Below are 23,761 nucleotides of genomic sequence, written 5' to 3' on the forward strand. Positions count from 1 at the left end.
TTATCGCAATAGAAAATCGATACAGAAAACACTGCATTTCGAAAACCCTCAAGCATTTTGCGCTCTGATCTCAAGTGTTTTTTTTAAGACATGTCAACACTTTTATTCACAATAATCTGCCACTCTAATATTCATGGAGCGCAGAGGCTGCCTTCAGAGAAAACCCAGTTGTGAGCGAGAAGGCCCAAGTCTGACCACGGTGACATCAACGGAGGTCAGGCCGCCTTCCCCGCACACCTCCACAGCCAACGCGGTTTCTCCTTCCCCAGAGGAGCCTGCTCCGTGAGCAGCTGAGATTCACGCTGTAGTCAGCAACCCGTAACCATGGAGACGCACAACGTCTATTATACTATAGTACAGCGCTTTGCTGCCATCTACTGGAATAAAAGAGCATTACATCATCTGCCACACTATTACAGCACATACACCCGATAATGGTGATATTTGATAATTGCCCATGGCACCCCTGACGATCGATCACGGTACCCTAGGGTGCCGCGGCACCCCGGTTGAGAATCACTGGTCTAGTGGTTAAGGTGTTGGGCTTGAGTCCAGAAGATCATGGGTTCAAATCCTCACCTGACTGGAAAATCACTAAGGGCCCTTGGGCAAGGCCTTTAATCCCCTATTGCTCCCGGTGTGTATTGAGCACCTTGTATGGCAGCACCCTGACATCGGGGTGAATGTGAGGCATAATTGTAAAGCGCTTTGAGCGTCTGATACAGATGGAAAAGCGCTATATAAATGCAGCCCATTTATATATATATACGAGGTCTGTTAGAAAAGTATCCGACCTTTTTAACGAGAATATATATATATATATATATATATATATATATATATATATATATATATATATATATATATATATACACACACACACACACACACATATACACACGAGGTCTGTTAGAAAAGTATCCGACCTTTTCATTTTTTCAAAAACCTGATGGATTTGAATCACAAGTGCTTGCATGAGCCAACCTTGAACCTTCGTGCGCATGCGTGAACTTTTTCACGCCTGTCGATTGCATCATTATTGCATCAGCTCCCAATTCAGATCAGGGAGACAGATACCCTCTCTACTTTTAAGATTAGGCTTAAAACTTTCCTTTTTGCTAAAGCTTATAGTTAGGGCTTATAGTTAGCTTAGTTATGCTGCTATAGACGTAGACTGCTGGGGGGTTCCCATGATGCACTGTTTCTTTCTCTTTTTGCTCTGTATGCACCACTCTGCATTTAATCATTAGTGATCGATCTCTGCTCCCCTCCACAGCATGTCTTTTTCCTGGTTCTCTCCCTCAGCCCCAACCAGTCCCAGCAGAAGACTGCCCCTCCCTGAGCCTGGTTCTGCTGGAGGTTTCTTCCTGTTAAAAGGGAGTTTTTCCTTCCCACTGTAGCCAAGTGCTTGCTCACAGGGGGTCGTTTTGACCGTTGGGGTTTTACATCATTATTGTATGGCCTTGCCTTACAATATAAAGCGCCTTGGGGCAACTGTTTGTTGTGATTTGGCGCTATATAAAAAAAAAATTGATTGATTGAAATTGATTGATATATCTCAGCAACAAAGAAGCGCAGAGGAGTTAAACGTGGTAAGAATATTACCTGAATAAATATCTACTGGTGATTAGATTTTCGAGCAATCTGGTTAAACGTCAAGGAAAATACAGTCAGCAACAGTAACAAGTCTAGATGCCCCGCGACCTGATCCCAGATAAGTGGTTGCAGATGACTGAGTGAGTGAAGCCTAGATGGTTGATCTAAAGCTGGCAAGCCCAACCAGTTGGTCGTGGGCTGAGTTCCAGTCGATAGCAAAAGAAAAAAAAAGAAAAAAAAACTGTCACTGGACTCGAGAGGATTTAGTTCTGCTATAACAGACTGATGCAGAAAAGGCAGTAATGCAGCAATAAGAATCCTGGCTGCCATTATACACCATAAAAGAAGAAGAGCTCTTCTTCTTGTTAGGTGAAGGACAACAAAACAAAAACTTATCATTTTTATTCTGAGCGGGAGGAGGATTATTTTTTAATTTATTCGAATGGCAAATCTATATGTCTTATCTGCAATGTAAATGTGGTAATACTGAAGAAAGGGAATTTGGAGCGGCATTTCAAGATGATTCACAAGAGCTACGATGCTAACAACATGGCTAAATGCACGGCTGAAAAGTCCAGGAATTGAAAAGTCGGCAAACAGAATAACGGCCCTCAAATATGGAAGAGTGACGAATGCGGCAAAAATTCATTGTGCGTTCTGTTTGGACCAGAGGTCTGAGGAGGCATTTATTCTGTCCACAGCTGGAGCAGACACACCAGAACACACAGACCTTAGGCAGATCAGCAGAGGTACATTTCTGAATTGTTGCCTGAAATTAAAGAATTTATGAACCGTTCAAACCATGCTGAATATGCACAGCTTTTGGATTTGAAACAAGTTCAAAGGCAAGTTACAACAATCAAGCCGGTTGCAACAGTGTGACCTGCAGAACTTTCCACACATGGAAACAGAACTTTAGCACCAGGACACAGACTGTGCAGCCTGAGAGTGCATGTTATGATGATCACGTGCAGAGCATCTTGTCAGAATTTGACAGGCGCTTTACTGACTTTGCGTCCATTGAGCCTGTTGTCAGGTTTCTGTTTTACATTTTGGGGAAATATAAATGTGGACTGTATAATGTCCAAAGTGGCATCACTCTTCAACCTGGATAGCTGTGCTATTGAGAATGAGATCCTCACCCTGTGACATTGATCTTAAATCCAGAGCGACACCTGGCATGAATGTCCAAATCTGGAATCTAATGGAGACAGAGAGTGTCTGAGCGCCTGCTCACAGCTGCACTCAGCTCCTACTGTCCAGATATATATGAGAGACCAGCTTCCTCCTTTCAGTGCCAGAAGACCCACTAAGGCAGGGAACAACTTTTCCAAGTTTGAGGCCGACTTGTGCTTATTCTTTTCATCATGCACATTTACTTCAATAATGCATTATTATTATTATTAAAACTTTATCTTAACTTAATTTTAGGTGAGGTTGTGGTCTAGCGGTTAAGTGTTGGGCTTGAGACCAGAGAATCCTCAGTTCAAATCCCAGCAAATCCTGGAAAATCACTAATGGCCCTTGGAGAAGGTCCTTAATCCCCTAGTTGCTCCCGGTGTGTAGTGGGCACCTTGCATGGCAGCAGCCTGACATCGGGTTGAATGTGAGGCAGTATTGTAAAGCGCTTTGAGTGTCTGATGCAGATGGAAAAGCGCTATATAAATGCAGTCCATTTACCATTTATTTATCTTTGTTCCAGAAAATTGTGGTGTTATATATCATATAGCATATCTCACCCATATTGGCCTCTCTTCATTGGCTTCCTGTTAATTCTAGAATAGAATTTAAAATTCTTCTTCTTACTTATAAGTTTTGAATAATCAGGTCCCATCTTATCTTAGGGACCTCAGAGTACCATATCACCCCAATAGAGCGCTTCGCTCTCAGACTGCAGGCTTACTTGTAGTTCCTAGGGTTTGTAAGAGTAGAATGGGAGGCAGAGCCTTCAGCTTTCAGGCTCCTCTCCTGTGGAACCAGCTCCCAATTCAGATCAGGGAGACAGACACCCTCTCTACTTTTAAGATTAGGCTTAAAACTTTCCTTTTTGCTAAAGCTTATAGTTAGGGCTGGATCAGGTGACCCTGAACCATCCCTTAGTTATGCTGCTATAGACGTAGACTGCTGGGGGGTTCCCATGATGCACTGTTTCTTTCTCTTTTTGCTCTGTATGCACCACTCTGCATTTAATCATTAGTGATCGATCTCTGCTCCCCTCCACAGCATGTCTTTTTCCTGATTCTCTCCCTCAGCCCCAACCAGTCCCAGCAGAAGACTGCCCCTCCCTGAGCCTGGTTCTGCTGGAGGTTTCTTCCTGTTAAAAGGGAGTTTTTCCTTCCCACTGTAGCCAAGTGCTTGCTCACAGGGGGTCGTTTTGACCGTTGGGGTTTTACATAATTGTTGTATGGCCTTGCCTTGCAATATGGAGCGCCTTGGGGCAGCTGTTTGTTGTGATTTGGCGCTATATAAAAAAAAATTGATTGATTGATTGATCTTCAAAATAAACCGGATGCTGCCATGATTGTTCTTGGTGATTTAAATCACTGCAGTTTAAATAAATCCCTGCCTGGCTTCTACCAATATGTTCAGTGTAGCACCAGGAGCAGTAAGACTCTGGATAAGTGCTATGGGAACATAAGAGATGCCTACACAGCCAGAGTCAGACCCCCTCTTGGCAATTCGGACCATAATGTAGTCCAGCTTCTCCCCACCTATCGATCAGCATTTAAATCTAGTAAACCTGAGGTCCACTCTGTTAAATTGTGGTCTGCTGACAAGATAGAGGAGCTGAAAGGATGTTTCTTGTGTACAGATTGGGACATTTTTTTCCAAAACGCGGATATCAATAATGCCACAGAGGCAATTACTGGTTACATCTCTTTCTGTGTGGACTCAATCATTCCCCAAAAGATTATTAAGAAATACCCAAATAATAAATCGTATGTCACACGGGAAATACGGGAATGTATTAATAGGAAGAAAGCAGCTTTTAAATCAAGGGACTTTGCTGGGGTTAGGGTTGCACAAAAAGACCTGAACCAGAAGATGAGAGATGCTCGACGGCAGCATAAGGAGCGCACAGAACGCGACCTTTCCAGAGCGAACAATAAGAGACTGTGGGATTCTATTCGGGGCCTGACAAACATGGACACAAAAAGGAAACTTGTAATTGACAATAATGAATTTGCAAAAGCTAATGAGCTAAATGATTTTTATTTGCATTTTGAGAGTGATAATCAGGAAGAGTGCAGGGAAATTTTAAAAGAGATTAGGTGTAATTTGCATGAGGACAGAATTTTAATTGACTCACAATCAGTTACTCAAGTTTTTAAATCAATGTACACTAATAAAGCACAGGGCCAGACAATATGTCTGCTTTTCTTTTAAAACATTTGCAGAGGAGCTCACTCCAGCTTGGCATCAACTCTTCCGGCTCTCTATTGATACTTATTCAGTACCTGAGCTTTGGAAGAGATCAGTTATTATTCCAGTTTCCAAGAAATCACGCCCCCAAGTGAATAATGATTTTTGGCCAGTGGCCCTAACCTCTAATGTAATGAAAGCATTGGAGAAACTGTTAATTCAGGAGCTTACTGTAGAGGTGGAGCCACACTTGGATCAGTATCAGTTTGCATATAAAAGGAAGCGGAGTACGAGTGATGCCATTTTAACTATAATGAACTTGGTTTTAAAGCATCTTGAGAGTTCCTCTGCATATGCCAAATTAGTTTTTATTGATTTTAGTTCTGCTTTTAACTGTATCCGGTCACATATCCTTCTTCAAAAAATGATTCAGTTGAATGTGAACCCTTTTTTAATTAAGTGGTATCATTCTTTTCTGACAAACAGGTCACAGCAGGTGAAGGTCAATTCTGTCTGCTCTGATATTGCATTAAGTAGCACTGGAGTCCCTCAGGGCTGTGTTAGTTCACCTTTTTTATTTACACTGTATACCAATGACTGTATCAGCTATCAGCCAAACCAGTATGTTGTTAAATTTTCAGATGATACTGTAATACTCAGTCTGCTGAACACTAGTACTAATTCAAGTTGTCACAAATCTGGAGTGGACAGGTTTGTGAACTGGTGTGATGTCCATCAATTGCAGATTAATGTTAATAAAACAGTGGAGATGTTGGTGGACCCTCGAGCTGTTGGAGACCGTAGTGTGGTCACCATACATGGACATAACATTGAACAGGTGGATTCATATAAATATCTGGGGGTTTATATCGATAATAACTTAAGCTGGCACATGCAAGTGTCAAGTGTTTGTGCCCGAATCCACCAGCATTTGCACTTTCTCCGTCGACTCCGACTGTTTGGTGTATGTAGGAATATTATGCTGATTTTCTACAGAGCAACGATTGAGTCCGTGTTACGGTATGGTATTACTAGCTGGTTTTGTAATTTAACGGTTAAATCAAAAACTCAAATATTAAATCTGATTAAGATAGCTGGCAAAATCATGGGTATGGTGGTACCTGTAACTCCCCAAGAGTTGTTTGAACAGGCAGTTCTCAGATGTGCTGACAATATTTTAACAGATGAGTCATGTTCTGCACTCTGAATATACTTTACTTAACTCAGGAAGGAGGTACAGGGTTCCTCTTTGTAAATATAATCGATATAAATATTCATTTATTCCATTATCAGTGAAGCTCATAAATCTGCAGATAGTTCAGGGAAGATAGCTTAAGGGTATGAATTGCGGAATTTGCACAAGGATGTTAATAATGTTGTGTATTTATATTTTATCCTTTGACTTACTGTGTTGTTTTTAATGTATGGGTGCTATGTATTGGATGTGTTGTTGTGTAGCAGACTCTGTCCAAGGCAAATTTCTCCTTAGGTAGACAAATAAAGACACTTTGACTTTGACCGGGAGATCCTACCTGCCCAGATGGAACGTATCCTGCGGGCTATGTCCTCGACTCCTGTGGGTCTTGGTGTGTTGCATGCTTGGCGCCTTTCTCTGTTGAGGATGTCGAGGATTTATTAATTTTTGGTCTCATGGCAGTAGGGCTGGTACTTTTTGGCTTATGTGCTGCCGTGATCTACCGGAAAATTGGCAAGACGGCGGTATCAAGAACCACGGGCCCTCACTTGTCCATCATGATTAACGAGTTTGGCAAGGCAGTGCATTCTCAGACTGCATTGACTCTTGAACTCAGACGCAAATTGGATGACAACTTGGAGCTGATGCGTGCCTTGCAGTTGAAGCTGAAGGTTTCGGAGGCTGGTGAATATTCTTAATTCATAATTGGGATTTGGTTGTTCAAGTGAAACTGTTAAAAGTGTTTTTCCCTGCTCAGCTATCTAGCCTCAAGGACAAACTGCCCACTGTTTACCTCGAGAGGAATTTATTCAGGCCTTGGTGAGATTATTCGGCTCCATTTTTATCTCAACCCACAAAGACAATAACTGACTTACACATGGACTGAAGCACGCTGCAGTTTCTCCTGTTACCTCCCCCCCCCATGGCAGGCCCCCATTCTTCCCAAGCTGGCAGGTGGCTTAACTCCAGTTGCAGCAGCTACCAACACGCTCACATCGCCTCAATTTGGAAAACGGACTGTTTCAAGTTTACTGCACATAAACAATGTCAAATGTGTTGTCCTAATTCTGATGTGTGCCATTATTACGGTAAACAAGTAATAATTGTGGATTAATTGCTGGTTGTCTGTGGAATGTGAATGCGGAAATCTCGTTGTTGTAATGACAATGATAATAAAAGCTATCTATCTTTTAAGTGTCACGATGATTCATTTTAATGCTGTAAATGTGTTAATTTTGAAGCAGTCACAATAATTAAAAAACCCTGTGAGAAGCGAGGCTGACGCTGCACATGCACAGCTTTGAACGCACCCTATCAAAAATAGCTAGAGACAGCTTGGTGCACGCTCATAAGTGTCTGTCCTTGATGCAGTCAGTTGTGGGCACAGTTCCACTAATCCACTAATTAGCGAAGCAAAGTTTTTTGTTAGTGTATTAGCTTTTCAGCTAACTTCAAAAACCATCAGTGGACCAATTAGCTTCCACTAAATTTAGTTCCGCTAACTTAGTCCACTATTTTTTTTTTTATTTTGCTGGCATAGTTAGTAACGGCCAAAAACATTTGTAAACCCTAAAATTATACATGTTGGTTCTTGTCTGCTATGTGTTTTGCAGCAGTCAGACAGCTGTGAGGAGCTGAGCTCAACTCTACCCCAGCAGAGGGGCCCTGGCTGCCAGGCTGTTACAAAAAACAAAATTCATTTACATTCAACATACAGTGGTCCAGATGTGAGGCAGAAGTCATGAAAAGCAAAATAGTTTTCACTCATGGTTTTGTTTTATCCGGATAGTTCATCTAGCTTAATGTCAACTTTTACAAACTGAAAATATAACAAATATCTTTTAATTTTAAAATAATGCACTAATTCTGAAGATTTCAACATTAACACACACAGATGGCAAAAGGCATTATGGGAAAAATGAGCCTCCACTCATCACTGATTGGTTGATTTATTATATGTAAAAACACACAAGTTACTGTTACGTATGTATTGGATTTTACAAATAAATGTGTATTTGTAAAATATGTAAAAGCATTCCGAATAAAATAACACACACACACACACACATACATACACACATCTGCAACCGCTTAGTCCAATTAATGGTCACGGGGGCTGAAGCCTATCTCAGCAGTCACAGAGCGCGTGGCGGGGTACACCCAGGACAGGACGCCAATCTGTCACAGGGACACCAACAGACAAACAAACACATTCACACCTACGGACAATTTAAAGATCCCAATCCACCCAACCTGCATGTCTTTGGATGTGGCAAGAAACCGAAGCACCCGGAGGAAACCCACACAAACACGGGGCGAACATGCAAACTCCACACAGATGCGGGACTTGAACCCATGACCTTCTCGCTGTGAGGCAACAGTGCTAACCACTAAGCCACCGTTCTGCCTGCAAAAAGAAAATCAAAATTTGTAAGCCACTGTAACTGTTTGAATTTTTTTTCTCTTGAGTTTGTAATTTTACATGAGATGTAAAGCTGAAGCTGCAGGAAATGGTTTCCACTGGTATTTGAAAAAGGCAAAAAGTTAGAGCTCCTCCCCCCACACCTGACATGACTTCTAGCGCCATCACGCTCTAAATTTCTGGGGAGAACCATAAAGCTTCTCTGTTCCACTCCACCGTGAAGTTATATAAGTGGTGATGCAACAGACAATAGTTGCTGTATTTGCAGTTTTCTCATCGTTCCAGCCACACTGCCCTCTGTAGGTTTTATCTGCACTGAACTGTTCATCTATGATTGATTCTACGTATTTATTTCTATTAAACTTCAGTTCTCTGCTCTTTAAAGTCCTTCTTTGTTTTTATAGCTTGCTCTCTACATCCTCCTTCCTGCGCTACACAGCACAACATCATCTGCAAAAAGCATGCACCACATAATCTAGTCTTTAATCCCACAATTTAGCACAACCATCACAAAGCTAAAAAGGTAATACCTGAAATCAGGTCCATGGTGGAGAGCAACTCTAACCTTCCTGCATCTCCCAAACAATTCTTAAAGTACCTCTTGACTTTTCTTCATTCAGCAAAATATTCACCATTTAGTTAACCTTGTAAACAGTTGAGAATGTTTGAGGAGAAAAACTGATACTGCAGTCACTCATGAGAAAATACAACAGTGCCACAGTAGCGCTTACCACATTCCAGAAGAAAGGGTTGAACATGATGGTCACTACAGCGATACAGAAGCTGGAGTCTTGAAAATTGATGTGTTTTACAAGTTCTTGCATTGGAGATATGTCCATCTGAAAGAGACAAAAAGAGCAGATTTAAATATTACAGATTTACTTCAATGAAAACCAGATGGATGCTGAAGACAGATCAAGTTCTATTTGCCAGACAATACACCTCCTACAAGGAGAATTTAATCTCTTTTTCTCAGCTCAGTTTGGGGTCTGTAATATTAGCTCATTTATTCGCAATGCACTGTTAGTGACCCCTTAGTTACAGTTCCGAGGTTCTCTTGCTCTACTTGAGGAGTACACTGGACAACTTCTGATGGTCAGGACTCATCCTTGGTGTTAGGATTTCCTCAAAGTTGCTGACTTTGTCTGCAATCCATCACTCACAAGAAAAATCACAGCATTTTCATCTTTCCACCACCAGTTTCACTAAACCATACAACAAAGCTCGTCTCAGTACCACCTTGTAAATATTCACTCTTGCAGATACCCGTCTGTCACAAATGACTCCTGACACTCTTCTTCACACCTCTACCACACTCTCCATTACTGTGAAGAGTTGACCTCCAAGTATTTAAAGTCGTTTCCCATCACCGTCTCTATGCTTGCAATCACACCATTCCACTGCCCTTCCTTTGATTCAAACTGGTCTTGGCCTTGTTCCTACAGACTTTCATTCCCCATCTCTCCGGAGTGCACCTCCATTCCTCCAGACTCACCTCAGCCTCCCTTCAGGTCTGAATATCATCCAAGAACATCACAGCCCACGTGGAGCCTACAATGGTTATTTGGTCATCACATTTTAAAAGGTTTTGCTGAACAGCAGTGTTACAGTAACACACTAGGGGTGTAAGTGGTACAAGTTTAAAACAACCTGAGGTCTGCAACACTGACTATGAATTGTCGTTTTCACATATTTGCTTTTAATGTGATTACATAAAAAATGCTATGAGCAAACGTTGGCCAGAATGCTCAGGATGTGGAAACTTCAGATCTTCAAGGTAATTGTTGAACATTTAATCATTTAAATTTTTGCAAATCTTTAAGTGATTGAAGACACTTGGCAGGAATACACTAAATGCTGAACCATTTCTAAGACCTCAAATATGATTCGCACCATTCCACCACTATAACACGTTACAAAACCTACAGGGCAAAAAAAAAAAAATTGAAGTTCTTGCTATATACTCAGTGAATCACTGTTAAAACAAAAAACAACAAAATAAATAAATAAAAATATCACATCTCTTACCTAAAACCGTAGCACTGTTGTGTTGAAAATTTCACTTGGGTTGCAATATACTGAACATTACAAAAATAAATAAATAAAAATAAAAAGTTGAGGTCAAATCAGATCCTTTTCAAAGAGAAGCACTGACGTGTGCAGAGCTGATGAATAAATAAAGCCTCAGTGTGATGTTTCTGTGGTTTTTCCAGCTTCTGAACAGACAGACACTAAAACAAACACACGGTGTGTCTGTGAAGCTGCTGACCAACGTTTGCTTTGGCTGGCTGAGTTATCTTAGTAACTGGTGCAACAAGAACAAACCAACCGCAAGCACTGCAAAATCACTTTCCAGCTGATCGTATCCAAGTCTGAGAATCCACAGAAATCACAGCAAACTCAATTCAAAATCAGGCAAAAGAGAGAAAAATGACAGAAAAGATACTAAGATGAAAAGACGCCAACTTTTAAGCATGAAATTCAGAATCAGTGTAATCCCAGTTCATTCTCCATTTCAACCATCCCCATCCACAAATTCAGTCCTGCTTTTACAAGACTGTATATTTACTCTGCTGCATATTTTGTCCCATATTTGCCCAAATAGTGGGCATGATATTTGCGTCCATGTAGTTGCTAACTTGCTAACTTAGCAGATTGCATCACGTTTCTCTCCGTGATTGTTAGCTTCTTAGCTGGGTGAAGCACAGCGACGACGACACGTGTCCAACTTTTGGACTTCAGACAAAGTACATGAGCGTTCAACCACAGCTGTTTGTAATTTTCAAAAAGCGATGCAGCATCCCCTAACCATTCAACAGGTGGCAGACACGTCTATATCATCTAAGCAATAGAAAGTAGGTTGTTAGTGGATTTGGTGCACCAAAATGAACAATGGACTAACCAGGTCATTGTCTTTAAATGCTCTTTTAATTTGGTGAGGTACAAGGTGATATAATTGGACGGCACAGTGGATTAGTGGTTACCACTGGTGCCTCACAGCAAGAAGGTTGTGGGATGGATTCCCAGCCTTTCTGTGGAGTTTGTGTTGCGTCTCTGTCTCCCCCGTGTCTGCGTGGTTTCCTTCCACAATCAAAAACATACTCTGCCCATGACCAAGGCAGCGTCTACATCTGGAGTTGGTCCCCGGGCGCCGGACTGTGGCTGCCCACTGCTCCTAGTGGTTAAATTGTGTCTAACTGTAATCAGGATGGGTTAAATACAGAGGACAAGTTTTGTTGTATGTCTATATGTGCAATGACAATAAAGTTTCTATCTAATTTATTGATTCTGAGTTATTCAATTGGCTCTGACAGAATAACTCACTCACCCACGCACTTACATTTTTGCTGTCCAAAAGTGCAGTTGAAGTCCAGTTATTCTAGCCTGTTGAGAAGCAAAATGAACCGCTTGTTTACTTATAAGAGCTTTTAATTGTTTTAAGTGTATTTAGAATATTTTTCCCTATTGCTTTGTCTTTTTCTGTGTCATTTTATTCTTGTTTAATCTGTTACTTTTTTATTTAAAGACCACAATGGAAGCAAGCCTTTGACTTTATGTGTTATCCTCAGAGTCTTACATGTACTGTTAAATGTAGTTTTTTTACATTTTGCCTTTTAAGCACATGTTGAATTTCGAATCAATCAATCACTATGTATTAAGGAAAGTATTTATGTTGAAAAAATAAAATAAAATTCATACCTAGTAATCTTTGAGAAATAAGACAACAGCAAGGCATTTGGGTTTTTTAAACAAAATATTTTAAATGAACAACTCAATTTTTATGAATGTGAAATCTATCAAAATAAAACAAAAACCTATATATTGCAAATTTCTCACTATCAAATTATCAAATATCTTTGAAGGTATAAAACACCTCTGAATGATTATTGTGAAAGGTGTCATTTTTCTGACGTCATCAATGTGAGCCGTAAAGACGACCTGCTTTTATTTTGAAGGGCACAGTCTGACAAACTGAGTAGCGCGTTAAAAGACAGATATTTCGTGTCTTTTCTGCGCAGTTAATGGTCAAGTTAAAGTTAAATCAGGACGCCCCGTCGGGCAGAATGTTTACCTTGCTGTAATCCACGTTGTTGAGGCCGCCGCAGCACTCCAGCAGCACAGGATTCTGATTATTATCGCTCCGCTCGGCGGCGCTATATCTGCGGCTCATTGACACCGAACAAACATCGCCGACAATTCTCGGTGTCTCCGGGCAGTCAGCATAAAATCATAACGTCTGAATAATTGTTAGTTTTTCAAGCAACGCAAGCTCGAGCTGCTCTGAAGAAACACGCGCAACCTCTAACCCGGTCCGGTGCCTTCTGGGTAATGTAGTCCATAGGTACGGGATCATTAGTTCACATGTAGTATGTTTATTTTTGTTTGTTTTTAGTTATATAGTTGCGACTCGGATGATTGTTTACTACTGGTAATTTTTTAACACTTTCTGCATTGATTTGAAAATAAAATGATAAAGAACTCAACCCTTTTATTTCCTCTTAATTATCTGTTTTTTGATGTTAATTTTACTGTGCAAATGTATTTATATGTTGTTTAGGTTCTCTCACTTTTATGATGATGATGATGATTAATATGCATATGTAGCAGACATGAACGATCAAAGCTCATCAGTATTTCACCATGTCATTTAGGTCCTTCATACTTTATTTTGAGTAAATGCTTCAGGGGAGCATTAGCATGGCAAAAACCTTTCACCTTCCAGACCCCCTGCCTTTTTAAACATTTTTCTTTTCTTTGCCTCTCACATGCCTGGAAAGCTCCTCGCCATCTAACCATGTCCTTTAGGTCCTTCAGACTTTTTTTTCAGTAAAATGGTTCTTGGAAGCATGACTGAAACCTTTCAGCTTCTGGAGGGGCTCCGCCCCCACCAGACTCCCACCTGTGTAAGCATTTTCCTTATTTTGCCTTTCAGCTTCTGGAGGGGCTCTGCTCCCCATATTCCCCACCTTTTTAAGCATTTTTCATTTTTGCTTTTCAGCTGACCCCCCTAATTACAGCCCTCTTAACCCCCTGCCATTTCAAGCATTTTTTTTAATGTAGATGTAAATTAATATTCAAGATTTTCAGCGAGTTGACAGTAGGGCTGTACAGTATGGCCAAAATATCATATCTCAATATTGTCATATAAATTGTCATGTAAATGTCACTTATATACATACTGTCCATATTCTTGAGCCGCTTAGGTGTGTAGGGAGAGTTCCCATGGGATAAAAAAGCTTTTCAACCAACTATCCCTGGTTCTCAAGACCGGGCACCTAAGTGACTCTACTCTTTTTTATTATTATTTAAAGATATTTATGTGTACCTTAGTAAACACTTGTAGAGTTCCACCTTAGATTTGGAATATATAATACAAGATATATCCTACTGAATTGTCATATCAATATGATATACGATATGACTATGATTTGACACAAAGTGCAGCAACAGTGAAAATTAAATCTTTTAAACAAAACAGTAATAATCCCACACTCATTTTACACTCATCATAAGGTTAGGATACTGTGTCCTCCAAAAGGATTGGAACACTTGGAATTTCACATTTTTAATTTGTTTATGTCATTTTAAATACTAGAAATACAAAAAAATAAATTAAAATTTCTAAAATTATCTTCCTCAAACTCAAACTGAAAGCAAATCTCTAAAATTTCATAAATCCTGTAAATAATAATCACTTTTATTGCCAGTTTTCTTTAGACAAGTAAGGGGATGGAAACATGAACATTTCCAAGTCACTGAATATGTCTTGGACTTTATTTACATCAATTATGAAGAAATATAAAAGTTTCTTTCACCAAAACATCAAATCTAGGCTTTTATCTCAAATGTATTTTCTGTCAAATTGTAGCTGAACTTTCAGGTCTTCTTTTTAAGAAAATCCGCCTCTACACCACTTCATCAGGAAGATGGATTTTAGATTTTTAATTCATATCAAGTTGTAGAGATTTGCTTTCAGTTTGAGTTAAGAAAGATAATTTTAGGAAAAAAATATATTTGAAATGGAATAAACAAATACTTTTGAGGTCAACTGAGAAACAGTGAGGAGCAGCATCTTACATCTCATATATAGTACAGCAGATAAGAGAATATTTAGAGTGGAATCCTGCAAATGGTGATACAAACAAATTCGGCACAAATAATCCATAGACACTAACTCTTAAAAAACTGATTGGCCACTTGAATTTTCAATAGGCAGTCAGGTAGGGGTCAACTGAAGAATTACACAGGGGTCAGACTCTAAATTAAAAGATGCTCCATTCATATAGAAAACTACACCACATTATTTGCCTGATCATAAAGATTCCAAAAAGGTATAGTTTGGACAATCTGTGACTGAATGTTATGGAGTTATGAGGTAAAAGCAGCAAGAATGGTGACAAACATCAGTTTCTGTTTGTACAGGGGTCAAAAGTTAAAGTTGCTCCATTAATTTTGCTCATTAATTTTGTCAGTTTGGATTTGTGCTGAATTTGATGCTTGTATCACCATTTGAATGATTGTTTCAGTTATCTGCTGTACTAATAAGCCAACAGAGCATGAAACAGCTGCTGTCTGTTGGCTTAAACATGTGTATATACAGTAGTGTTCAGAATAATAGTAGTGCTATGTAACTAAAAAGATTAATCCAGGTTTTCAGTATATTTCTTATTGTTACACAAGGTATCAGTAGATTCAGTAGATTCTCACAAATCCAACAAGACCAAGCATTCATGATATGCACACTCTTAAGGCTATGAAACTGGGCGGTGTTTGCAATAATCGTAGTGTGGCATTCAGTCAGTGAGTTTGTCAGTTTTGTGGAATCAGGTGTGAATCAGGTGTCCCCTATTTAAGGATGAAGCCAGCACATGTTGAACATGCTTTTTCTCTTTGAAAGCCTGAGGAAAATGAGACGTTTAAGACATTGTTCAGAAGAACAGTGTAGTTTGATTAAAAAGTTGATTGGAGAGGGGAAAACTTATACGCAGGTGCAAAAATTTATAGGCTGTTCATCTACAACATAGGTGTCAAACTGATTCCAGAAAGAGCCAAGAGGGTGCAGGTTTTCTTTGTAACCACCAACTCCAGCAGGTGATTTCACTGATGAACATCGGAAAACCTGCACACTCTTGGCCCTTTCTGGAATCAGTTTGACACATATGCTTTACAATGATCTCCAATGCTTTAAAATGGACAAAAAAAAAAAAAAAACACACGTGGAAGGAAATGGAAAACAACCATCAAAATGGATAGAAGAATAAGCAGAATGGAAAAGGCTCACCCATTGATCAGCTCCAGGATGATCAAAGACAGTCTGGAGTTACCTGTAAGTGCTGTGACAGTTAGAAGACGGAGTGTGAAGCTAATTTATTTGCAAGAATCCCCCGCAAAGTCCCTCTGTTAAATAAAAGACGTGCAGAAGAAGTTACAATTTGCCAAAGAACACATCAACTGGCCTAAAGAGAAATGGAGGAATATTTTGTGGACTGATGAGAGTAAAATTGTTCTTTTTGGGTCCAAGGGCCGCAGACAGTTTGTGAGACGACCCCCAAACTCTGAATTCAAATCAAATCAAATCAATTTTATTTATATAGTGCCAAATCACAACAAACAGTTGCCCCAAGACGCTTTATATTGTAAGGCAAGGCCATACAATAATTACAGAAAAACCCCAACGGTCAAAACGACCCCCTGTGAGCAAGCACTTGGCGACAGTGGGAAGAAAAAACTCCCTTTTAACAGGAAGAAACCTCCAGCAGAACCAGGCTCAGGGAGGGGCAGTCTTCTGCTAGGACTGGTTGGGGCTGAGGGAGAGAACCAGGAAAAAGACATGCTGTGGAGGGGAGCAGAGATCAATCACTAATGATTAAATGCAGAGTGATGCATACAGAGCAAAAAGAGAAAGAAACACTCAGTGCATCATGGGAACCCCCCAGCAGTCTAAGTCTATAGCAGCATAACTAAGGGATGGTTCAGGGTCACCTGATCCAGCCCTAACTATAAGCTTTAGCAAAAAGGAAAGTTTTAAGCCTAATCTTAAAAGTAGAGAGGGTGTCTGTCTCCCTGATCTGAATTGGGAGCTGGTTCCACAGGAGAGGAGCCTGAAAGCTGAAGGCTCTGCCTCCCATTCTACTCTTACAAACCCTAGGAACTACAAGTAAGCCTGCAGTCTGAGAGCGAAGCGCTCTAATGGGGTGATATGGTACTACGAGGTCCCTAAGATAAGATGGGACCTGATTATTCAAAACCTTATAAGTAAGAATAAGAATTTTAAATTCTATTCTAGAATTAACAGGAAGCCAATGAAGAGAGGCCAATATGGGTGAGATATGCTCTCTCCTTCTAGTCCCTGTTAGTACTCTAGCTGCAGCATTTTGAATTAACTGAAGGCTTTTCAGGGAACTTGTAGGACAACCTGATAATAATGAATTACAATAGTCCAGCCTAGAGGAAATAAATGCATGAATTAGTTTTTCAGCATCACTCTGAGACAAGACCTTTCTAATTTTAGAGATATTGCGCAAATGCAAAAAAGCAGTCCTACATATTTGTTTAATATGCGCTTTGAATGACATATCCTGATCAAAAATGACTCCAAGATTTCTCACAGTATTACTAGAGGTCAGGGTAATGCCATCCAGAGTAAGGATGTGGTTAGACACCATGTTTCTAAGATTTGTGGGGCCAAGTACAATAACTTCAGTTTTATCTGAGTTTAAAAGCAGGAAATTAGAGGTCATCCACGTCTTTATGTCTGTAAGACAATCCTGCAGTTTAGCTAATTGGTGTGTTTCCTCTGGCTTCATGGATAGATAAAGCTGCCTTAAATGCAGAACGCCATCCAATTATCTGCTTCAGCTGAAAGTCTTTAAGGTTGCATGTGAGCACCAGTCACAGGTGCTACACATGATGTTGATGAGGGTGAGGATTCTTCAGCCAGCACCTTCTCCACAGACAAATCAGTTCTCATGCCACCTGAAGAGCAAAGAAAAGAACACCAAAACATCCAGCCACACCCCCCAACACACAACAGTACCCCCCCATCAACGGGAAGCCTCCCGGCGACCAAACAGACCAGGCCCGAGAACAGCACCTCCCTCCGGGGTCCACGTCAGGAAGCAGACAGCACCACGCTCCTAAGGTCCACCACAGACAGCAGGACAGGCACCGCAGCTGGAAGGCCGGCTGGAATCAACAAAAGCCCCAAAACATTCCCCAGTACAATTCAACACACAGAAAAAAACATAAAACCCACCCAAAACCTCCCCAGGGGACCGTCCCATCAAACCCCGGGAAGAAAAGAAAAACTCCCAAACGCAAAAACCCAACACAGCCCCACAAACAATACAAACGTAAATGCATAAAAGAAAAACAACAAACAACCCCCCCAGAATGACCTGCAGAGCCCCCCCCCCCCCCCCAGAAGGCCTTCATCGCCAGTTCCAGGAGGAACAGCCAGAACCATAATCCCACAAAGGTCCCCAGGTGTACATGGAGCAAAACGGCGCCCCCCAGGGGACCGTACCATCAACCCCAGGAGGTACCCTCCCTAGAACCCCAGACCCGGTCACACTTGGCTAGTTGGCCCCAAGCCAATTCCCCCCCAGAGGACCGTCCCATCATCCCTGGAGGTGGAACCCGGAAGGAAACAGAACAAAATCAAAAATCAACCCCCGGAGGACTACCAAAAACAACCCCGTGGGGATATAAAACGACTGTAAACCCTGTTACTCTCCCCGGCACCCCGAAAGACCCCGGGTCCCTCCCAGAGCCCCTCGGCGGCTCAACTTTGGCGAACGGCTCAAAACATTAAGCCGGAGAAGGGAACAGGAAAAAACTAACCCAGCTCCAACCCCAAGGCGCAGCAGAGAACCGGAAATACGTCCGGTGCCCCAACTCGACCATACCCCAGCCTCTCGGGAGGGGTGGAACTACCAAAATGGCGAACGGCAACAGATCGGCCCACGCCTCCGACTGAGGTAAGTCTCCGCTGCACCACACCCCGGCAACACCAATGACGAACGGTACAAAGGCTCACCGAGGCTGGAGTGGAACCGGGCCCTAACCAAAGCAAGAAAAACGCCTCTAACACCCCCCCCCCTAGGTGCAGAGGTCTTCTGAGAATGCTCAGCGTGACCAACCTGCACCACCCCACAACCCACAAGACAAACGGTCTTGGGGAAAGTGAGGTTGGGGTTAGGGATGTAGAGAAATAAAAAAACAACAAAATAAAATGACCCAACAACCCAAACAGAAAATACCTAAAAACACATAAAAAATTAACAATTAAGTGAGCCCAGGCGGACTTCTAACCGCCTAACAATCACTCCACCAGATACGCCTCTGACTCCCCATACAATTATAACCCCTATTTAAAGAAAACAAAACATTTACTCTGCTAGATTTTTATTTATTTATTTATTTTTTTATGTGTGTTATTTTGCCTGTCCCAGAACACTTGGAGATACGTCACCATTATTTCTCTTGACGCTTACATGTCAGGGCAATACAGTAATCTCTGCTGGTCCGAGCTGCATGGGCTCGTCAACAGGAGGAGCCAGAGGTCCCGTCGGAGGAGCTTCAGTGGGGCGAAGGAGAGGCGGCCCAGATCTGTGTCGGGGAAAGCCCCGAGACGAAAAAACCCGCTCTGATGGGCGTCCTCTCTCGCGTCCACGCTCCTTCATCCGATCATCTAGACGAATCACCAACGATATTAGCTCATCTAAATCGTTTGGCTCGTCACGGACTGCCGGCTCATCTTTTAATGACTCATTTAACCCATCTACAAACATTCCTCGTAAAGCTGCGGCGCTCCAACCTGACTGAGCAGAAACCAGAGTACATTGCATCACCGCACAAGGCTCCGGACGACAATCGGTTCGGACGCCGAATCTCTGGGTGACGGAGTTATCTGCACCAGTATCGATGATGCCGCAGCTGGAGCAGCAGGAAGCGGAGCGGCTTGCGCTGCAAGCTCCGTAACACGGGCGTCTGTTTGTTTTAATTTGGTTTGCGAGATGCTGTAATTGCTCCCATATTTTCTCCAAGTGTTCTTGAACTTTTTCGGCAAAAGGAGCCGCTTCTGTCGCTGGGTCCATTATGGAATGGCCGGGAACTACTGTTATGTGTTGACGCGAGTTGAGGAGCGGACCTGCGTCAGACAGAACCCAGCGCTAAAAATAACCAGAAAGCGTTTCCAACAACAGAAACAATTTATTTTTCACCTGTGCATAATAATGTGTACAAAACTAAAAGAACGTCCTTCTGGTGGAGTGACTGTTGGCACGCTCTTAAGCGCCCAAAAGGATAGAAGCCCGGCGTTCCTGGACCCACTACCACCAGACAAACACCCCCCAGGTGGACACGACAAACTGACTGAGGTAAGTCAGCAGTTACAACAATATCTTTCAAAAGACACACGCTATCAGCAACACATTCAGGTCTGTATTTTTTAACTTTATGCAAATGAGCAGCTTCTCACAACAAGTGGAGGATCACTTATCCGCACGCCACAGCAGTGAGAAGCAAACTGCACAATTCTCATCACAATTCCAGTATACTGCGTAACAAAACACCAAGTTACTATCAACAATTAGTCGAACACTTAATCACCTTTAATGTGTGCTGACAGCAAGTGTCCTCACCCTTCCTTGCTTCACGGGCTCGATGTGTCAAACCCAGGCGCAGTCCTCAGCGTCTCACAAACGGACATCACAAGGTCGAGTTCCCGGCAGTTCTGCTTGAATCACACATGCCTTAAATGCAGAATGCCATCCAATTATCTGCTTCAGCTGAAAGTCTTTAAGGTTGCATGTGAGCACCAGTCACAGGTGCTACACATGATGTTGATGAGGGTGAGGATTCTTCAGCCAGCACCTTCTCCACAGACAAATCAGTTCTCATGCCACCTGAAGAGCAAAGAAAAGAAAAGAACACCAAAACATCCAGCCACACCCCCCAACACACAACAGCATGTATAAAGTGAATAAAATTGGTCCTAGCACAGAACCTTGTGGAACTCCATAATTAACCTTAGTCTGTGAAGAAGATTCCCCATTTACATGAACAAATTGTAATCTATTAGATAAATATGATTCAAACCACCGCAGCGCAGTGCCTTTAATACCTATGGCATGCTCTAATCTCTGTAATAAAATTTTATGGTCAACAGTATCAAAAGCAGCACTGAGGTCTAACAGGACAAGCACAGAGATGAGTCCACTATCTGAGGCCATAAGAAGATCATTTGTAACCTTCACTAATGCTGTTTCTGTACTATGATGAATTCTAAAACTTGACTGAAACTCTTCAAATAGACCATTCCTCTGCAGATGATCAGTTAGCTGTTTTACAACTACCCTTTCAAGAATTTTTGAGAGAAAAGGAAGGTTGGAGATTGGCCTATAATTAGCTAAGATAGCTGGGTCAAGTGATGGCTTTTTAAGTAATGGTTTAATTACTGCCACCTTAAAAGCCTGTGGTACATAGCCAGCTAATAAAGATAGAGTGATCATATTTAAGATCGAAGCATTAATTAATGGTAGGGCTTCCTTGAGCAGCCTGGTAGGAATGGGGTCTAATAGACATGTTGATGGTTTGGAGGAAGTAACTAATGAATATAACTCAGACAGAACAATCGGAGAGAAAGAGTCTAACCAAATACCGGCATTACTGAAAGCAGCCAAAGATAACGATATGTCTTTGGGATGGTTACGAGTAATTTTTTCTCTAATAGTTAAAATTTTATTAGCAAAGAAAGTCATGAAGTCATTACTAGTTAAAGTTAAAGGAATACTCGGCTCAATGGAGCTCTGACTCTTTGTCAGCCTGGCTACAGTGCTGAAAAGAAACCTGGGGTTGTTCTTATTTTCTCCAATTAGTGATGAGTAGAAAGATGTCCTAGCTTTACGGAGGGCTTTTTTTTATAGAGAAACAGACTCTTTTTCCAGGCTAAGTGAAGATCTTCTAAATTAGTGAGATGCCATTTCCTCTCCAACTTATGGGTTATCTGCTTTAAGCTGCGAGTTTGTGAGTTATACCACGGAGTCAGGCACTTCTGATTTAAGACTCTCTTTTTCAGAGGAGCTACAGCATCCAAAGTTGTGCTCAATGAGGATAATCTATCTCACTCACAGAGTTTAGGTAGCTACTCTGCACTGTGTTGGTATATGGCATTGGAGAACATAACAAAGAAGGAATCATATCCTTAAGCCTATTTACAGCGCTTTCCGAAAGACTTCTACTGTAATGAAACTTATTCCCCACTGCTAGGTAGTCCATTAAAGTAAATGTAAATGTTATTGAGAAATGATCAGACAGAAGGAGGTTTTCAGGGAATACTGTTAAGTCTTCACTTTCCATACCATAAGTCAGAACAAGATCTAAAGTATGGTTAAAGTGGTGGGTGGACTCATTTACATTTTGAGCGAAGCCAACTGAGTCTAATAATAGATTAAATGCAGTGTTGAGTGTTAAACGCTGTCATTCTCAGCATCTATGTGGATGTTAAAATCGCCCACTATAAGTATCTTATCTGAGTTAAGCACTAAGTCAGACAAAAGGTCTGAAAATTCACAGAGAAACTCACAGTAACGACCAGGTGGACGATAGATAACAACAAATAAAACTGGTTTTTGGGACTTCCAGTTTGGATGGACAAGACTAAGAGTCAAGCTTTCAAATGAATTAAAGCTCTGTCTGGGTTTTTGATTAATTAGTCAGCTGGAGTGGAAGATTGCTGCTAATCCTCCCCCTCGGCCTGTGCTACAAGCATTCTGACAGTTAGTGTGACTCGGGGGTGTTGACTCATTTAAACTAACATATTCATCCTGCTGTAACCAGGTTTCTGTAAGGCAGAATAAATCAATATGTTGATCAATTATTATATCATTTACTAACAGGGACTTAGAAGAGAGAGACTTAATGTTTAATAAACCACATTTAACTGTTTTAGTCTGTGGTGCAGTTGAAGGTGCTATATTATTTTTTTCTTTTTGAATTTTTATGCTTAAATAGATTTTTGCTGGTTATTGGTAGTCTGGGAGCAGGCACCGTCTCTACGGGGATGGGGTATTGGGGGATGGCAGGGGGAGAGAAGCTGCAGAGAGGTGTGTAAGACTACAACTCTGCTTCCTGGTCCCAACCCTGGATAGTCACGGTTTGGAGGGTTTAATAAAATTGGCCAGATTTCTAGAAATGAGAGCTGCTCCATCCAAAGTGGGATGGATGCCGTCTCTCCTAACAAGACCAGGTTTTCCCCAGAAGCTTGCCAATTATCTATGAAGCCCACCTCATTTTTTGGACACCACTCAGACAGCCAGCAATTCAAGGAGAACATGCGGCTAAACATGTCACTCCCAGTCCGACTGGGGAGGGGCCCAGAGAAAACTACAGAGTCCGACATTGTTTAGTGACCTCCGACGTGAATTACAATCTTACCAAATTTACGCTTAGCCTTAGCCAGCAGTTTCAAATTTCCTTCAATGTCGCCTGCTCTGGCCCCCGGAAGGCAGTTGACTATGGTTGCTGGTGTCGCTAACTTCACATTTCTCAAAACAGAGTCGCCAATAACCAGAGTTTGTTCCTCGGCGGGTGTGTCGCCGAGTGGGGAAAAACGGTTAGAAATGTGAACGGGTTGGTGGTGTACACGGGGCTTCTGTTTAGGACTACGCTTCTTCCTCACAGTCACCCAGTTGGCCTGCTTTCCCAGCTGCTCGGGATCTGCTGGGGGACAGCTAACGACGGCTAAGCTACCTTGGTCCACACCGACTACAGGGGCCTGGCTAGCTGTAGGATTTTCCAAGGTGCGGAGCCAAGTCTCCAATTCGCCCAGCCTGGCCTCCAAAGCTACGAATAAGCTACACTTATTACAAGTACCATTACTGCTAAAGGAGGCTGAGGAATAACTAAACATTTCACACCCAGAGCAGAAAAGTGCGGGAGAGACAGGAGAAGCTGCCATGCTAAACCGGCTAAGAGCTAGTAGCTGTGGTAAGCTAGCAGATTCCTAAAAACACAGAAAGTGAATAATGTGTGAATAATTTAGAGGTGATTCAGCAGAGGGAGTGCTTTAGTTAAGGCACGTGAAGATTACGCTGTGAAACAAATCATTATCTAGTTATCTAGATCAATCTAACTACGCAGATTAAACAGCTAACAGCTACAGCAAAACACTGCTGTGCTCT

The 23,761-nt window shown here is 41.7% G+C and overlaps 1 protein-coding gene across 2 annotated transcripts in view; it reads right to left on the minus strand.

Annotated features, from left to right (window-relative positions):
- pemt (phosphatidylethanolamine N-methyltransferase) overlaps nt 1-23,761 on the minus strand; it is a 198,622-nt gene that overhangs the window by 166,571 nt on the left and 8,290 nt on the right. Inside the window, exons 2-3 of one of the 2 annotated variants that reach the window (XM_034193744.1) lie at nt 12,649-12,713; nt 9,308-9,415 (exon numbers count right to left, since the gene is read on the minus strand). In XM_034193744.1, coding sequence (XP_034049635.1) covers nt 9,308-9,415 — 108 coding nt within the window. In that variant the 5' untranslated portion in view covers nt 12,649-12,713. Of the gene's footprint in view, nt 1-9,307; nt 9,416-12,648; nt 12,869-23,761 lie in introns of those variants that run through there. The other variant, XM_034193743.1, reaches the window with a different exon arrangement.

Source organism: Thalassophryne amazonica, chromosome 18 (genome assembly GCF_902500255.1).
Source record: "Thalassophryne amazonica chromosome 18, fThaAma1.1, whole genome shotgun sequence".
Taxonomy (NCBI): domain Eukaryota; kingdom Metazoa; phylum Chordata; class Actinopteri; order Batrachoidiformes; family Batrachoididae; genus Thalassophryne; species Thalassophryne amazonica.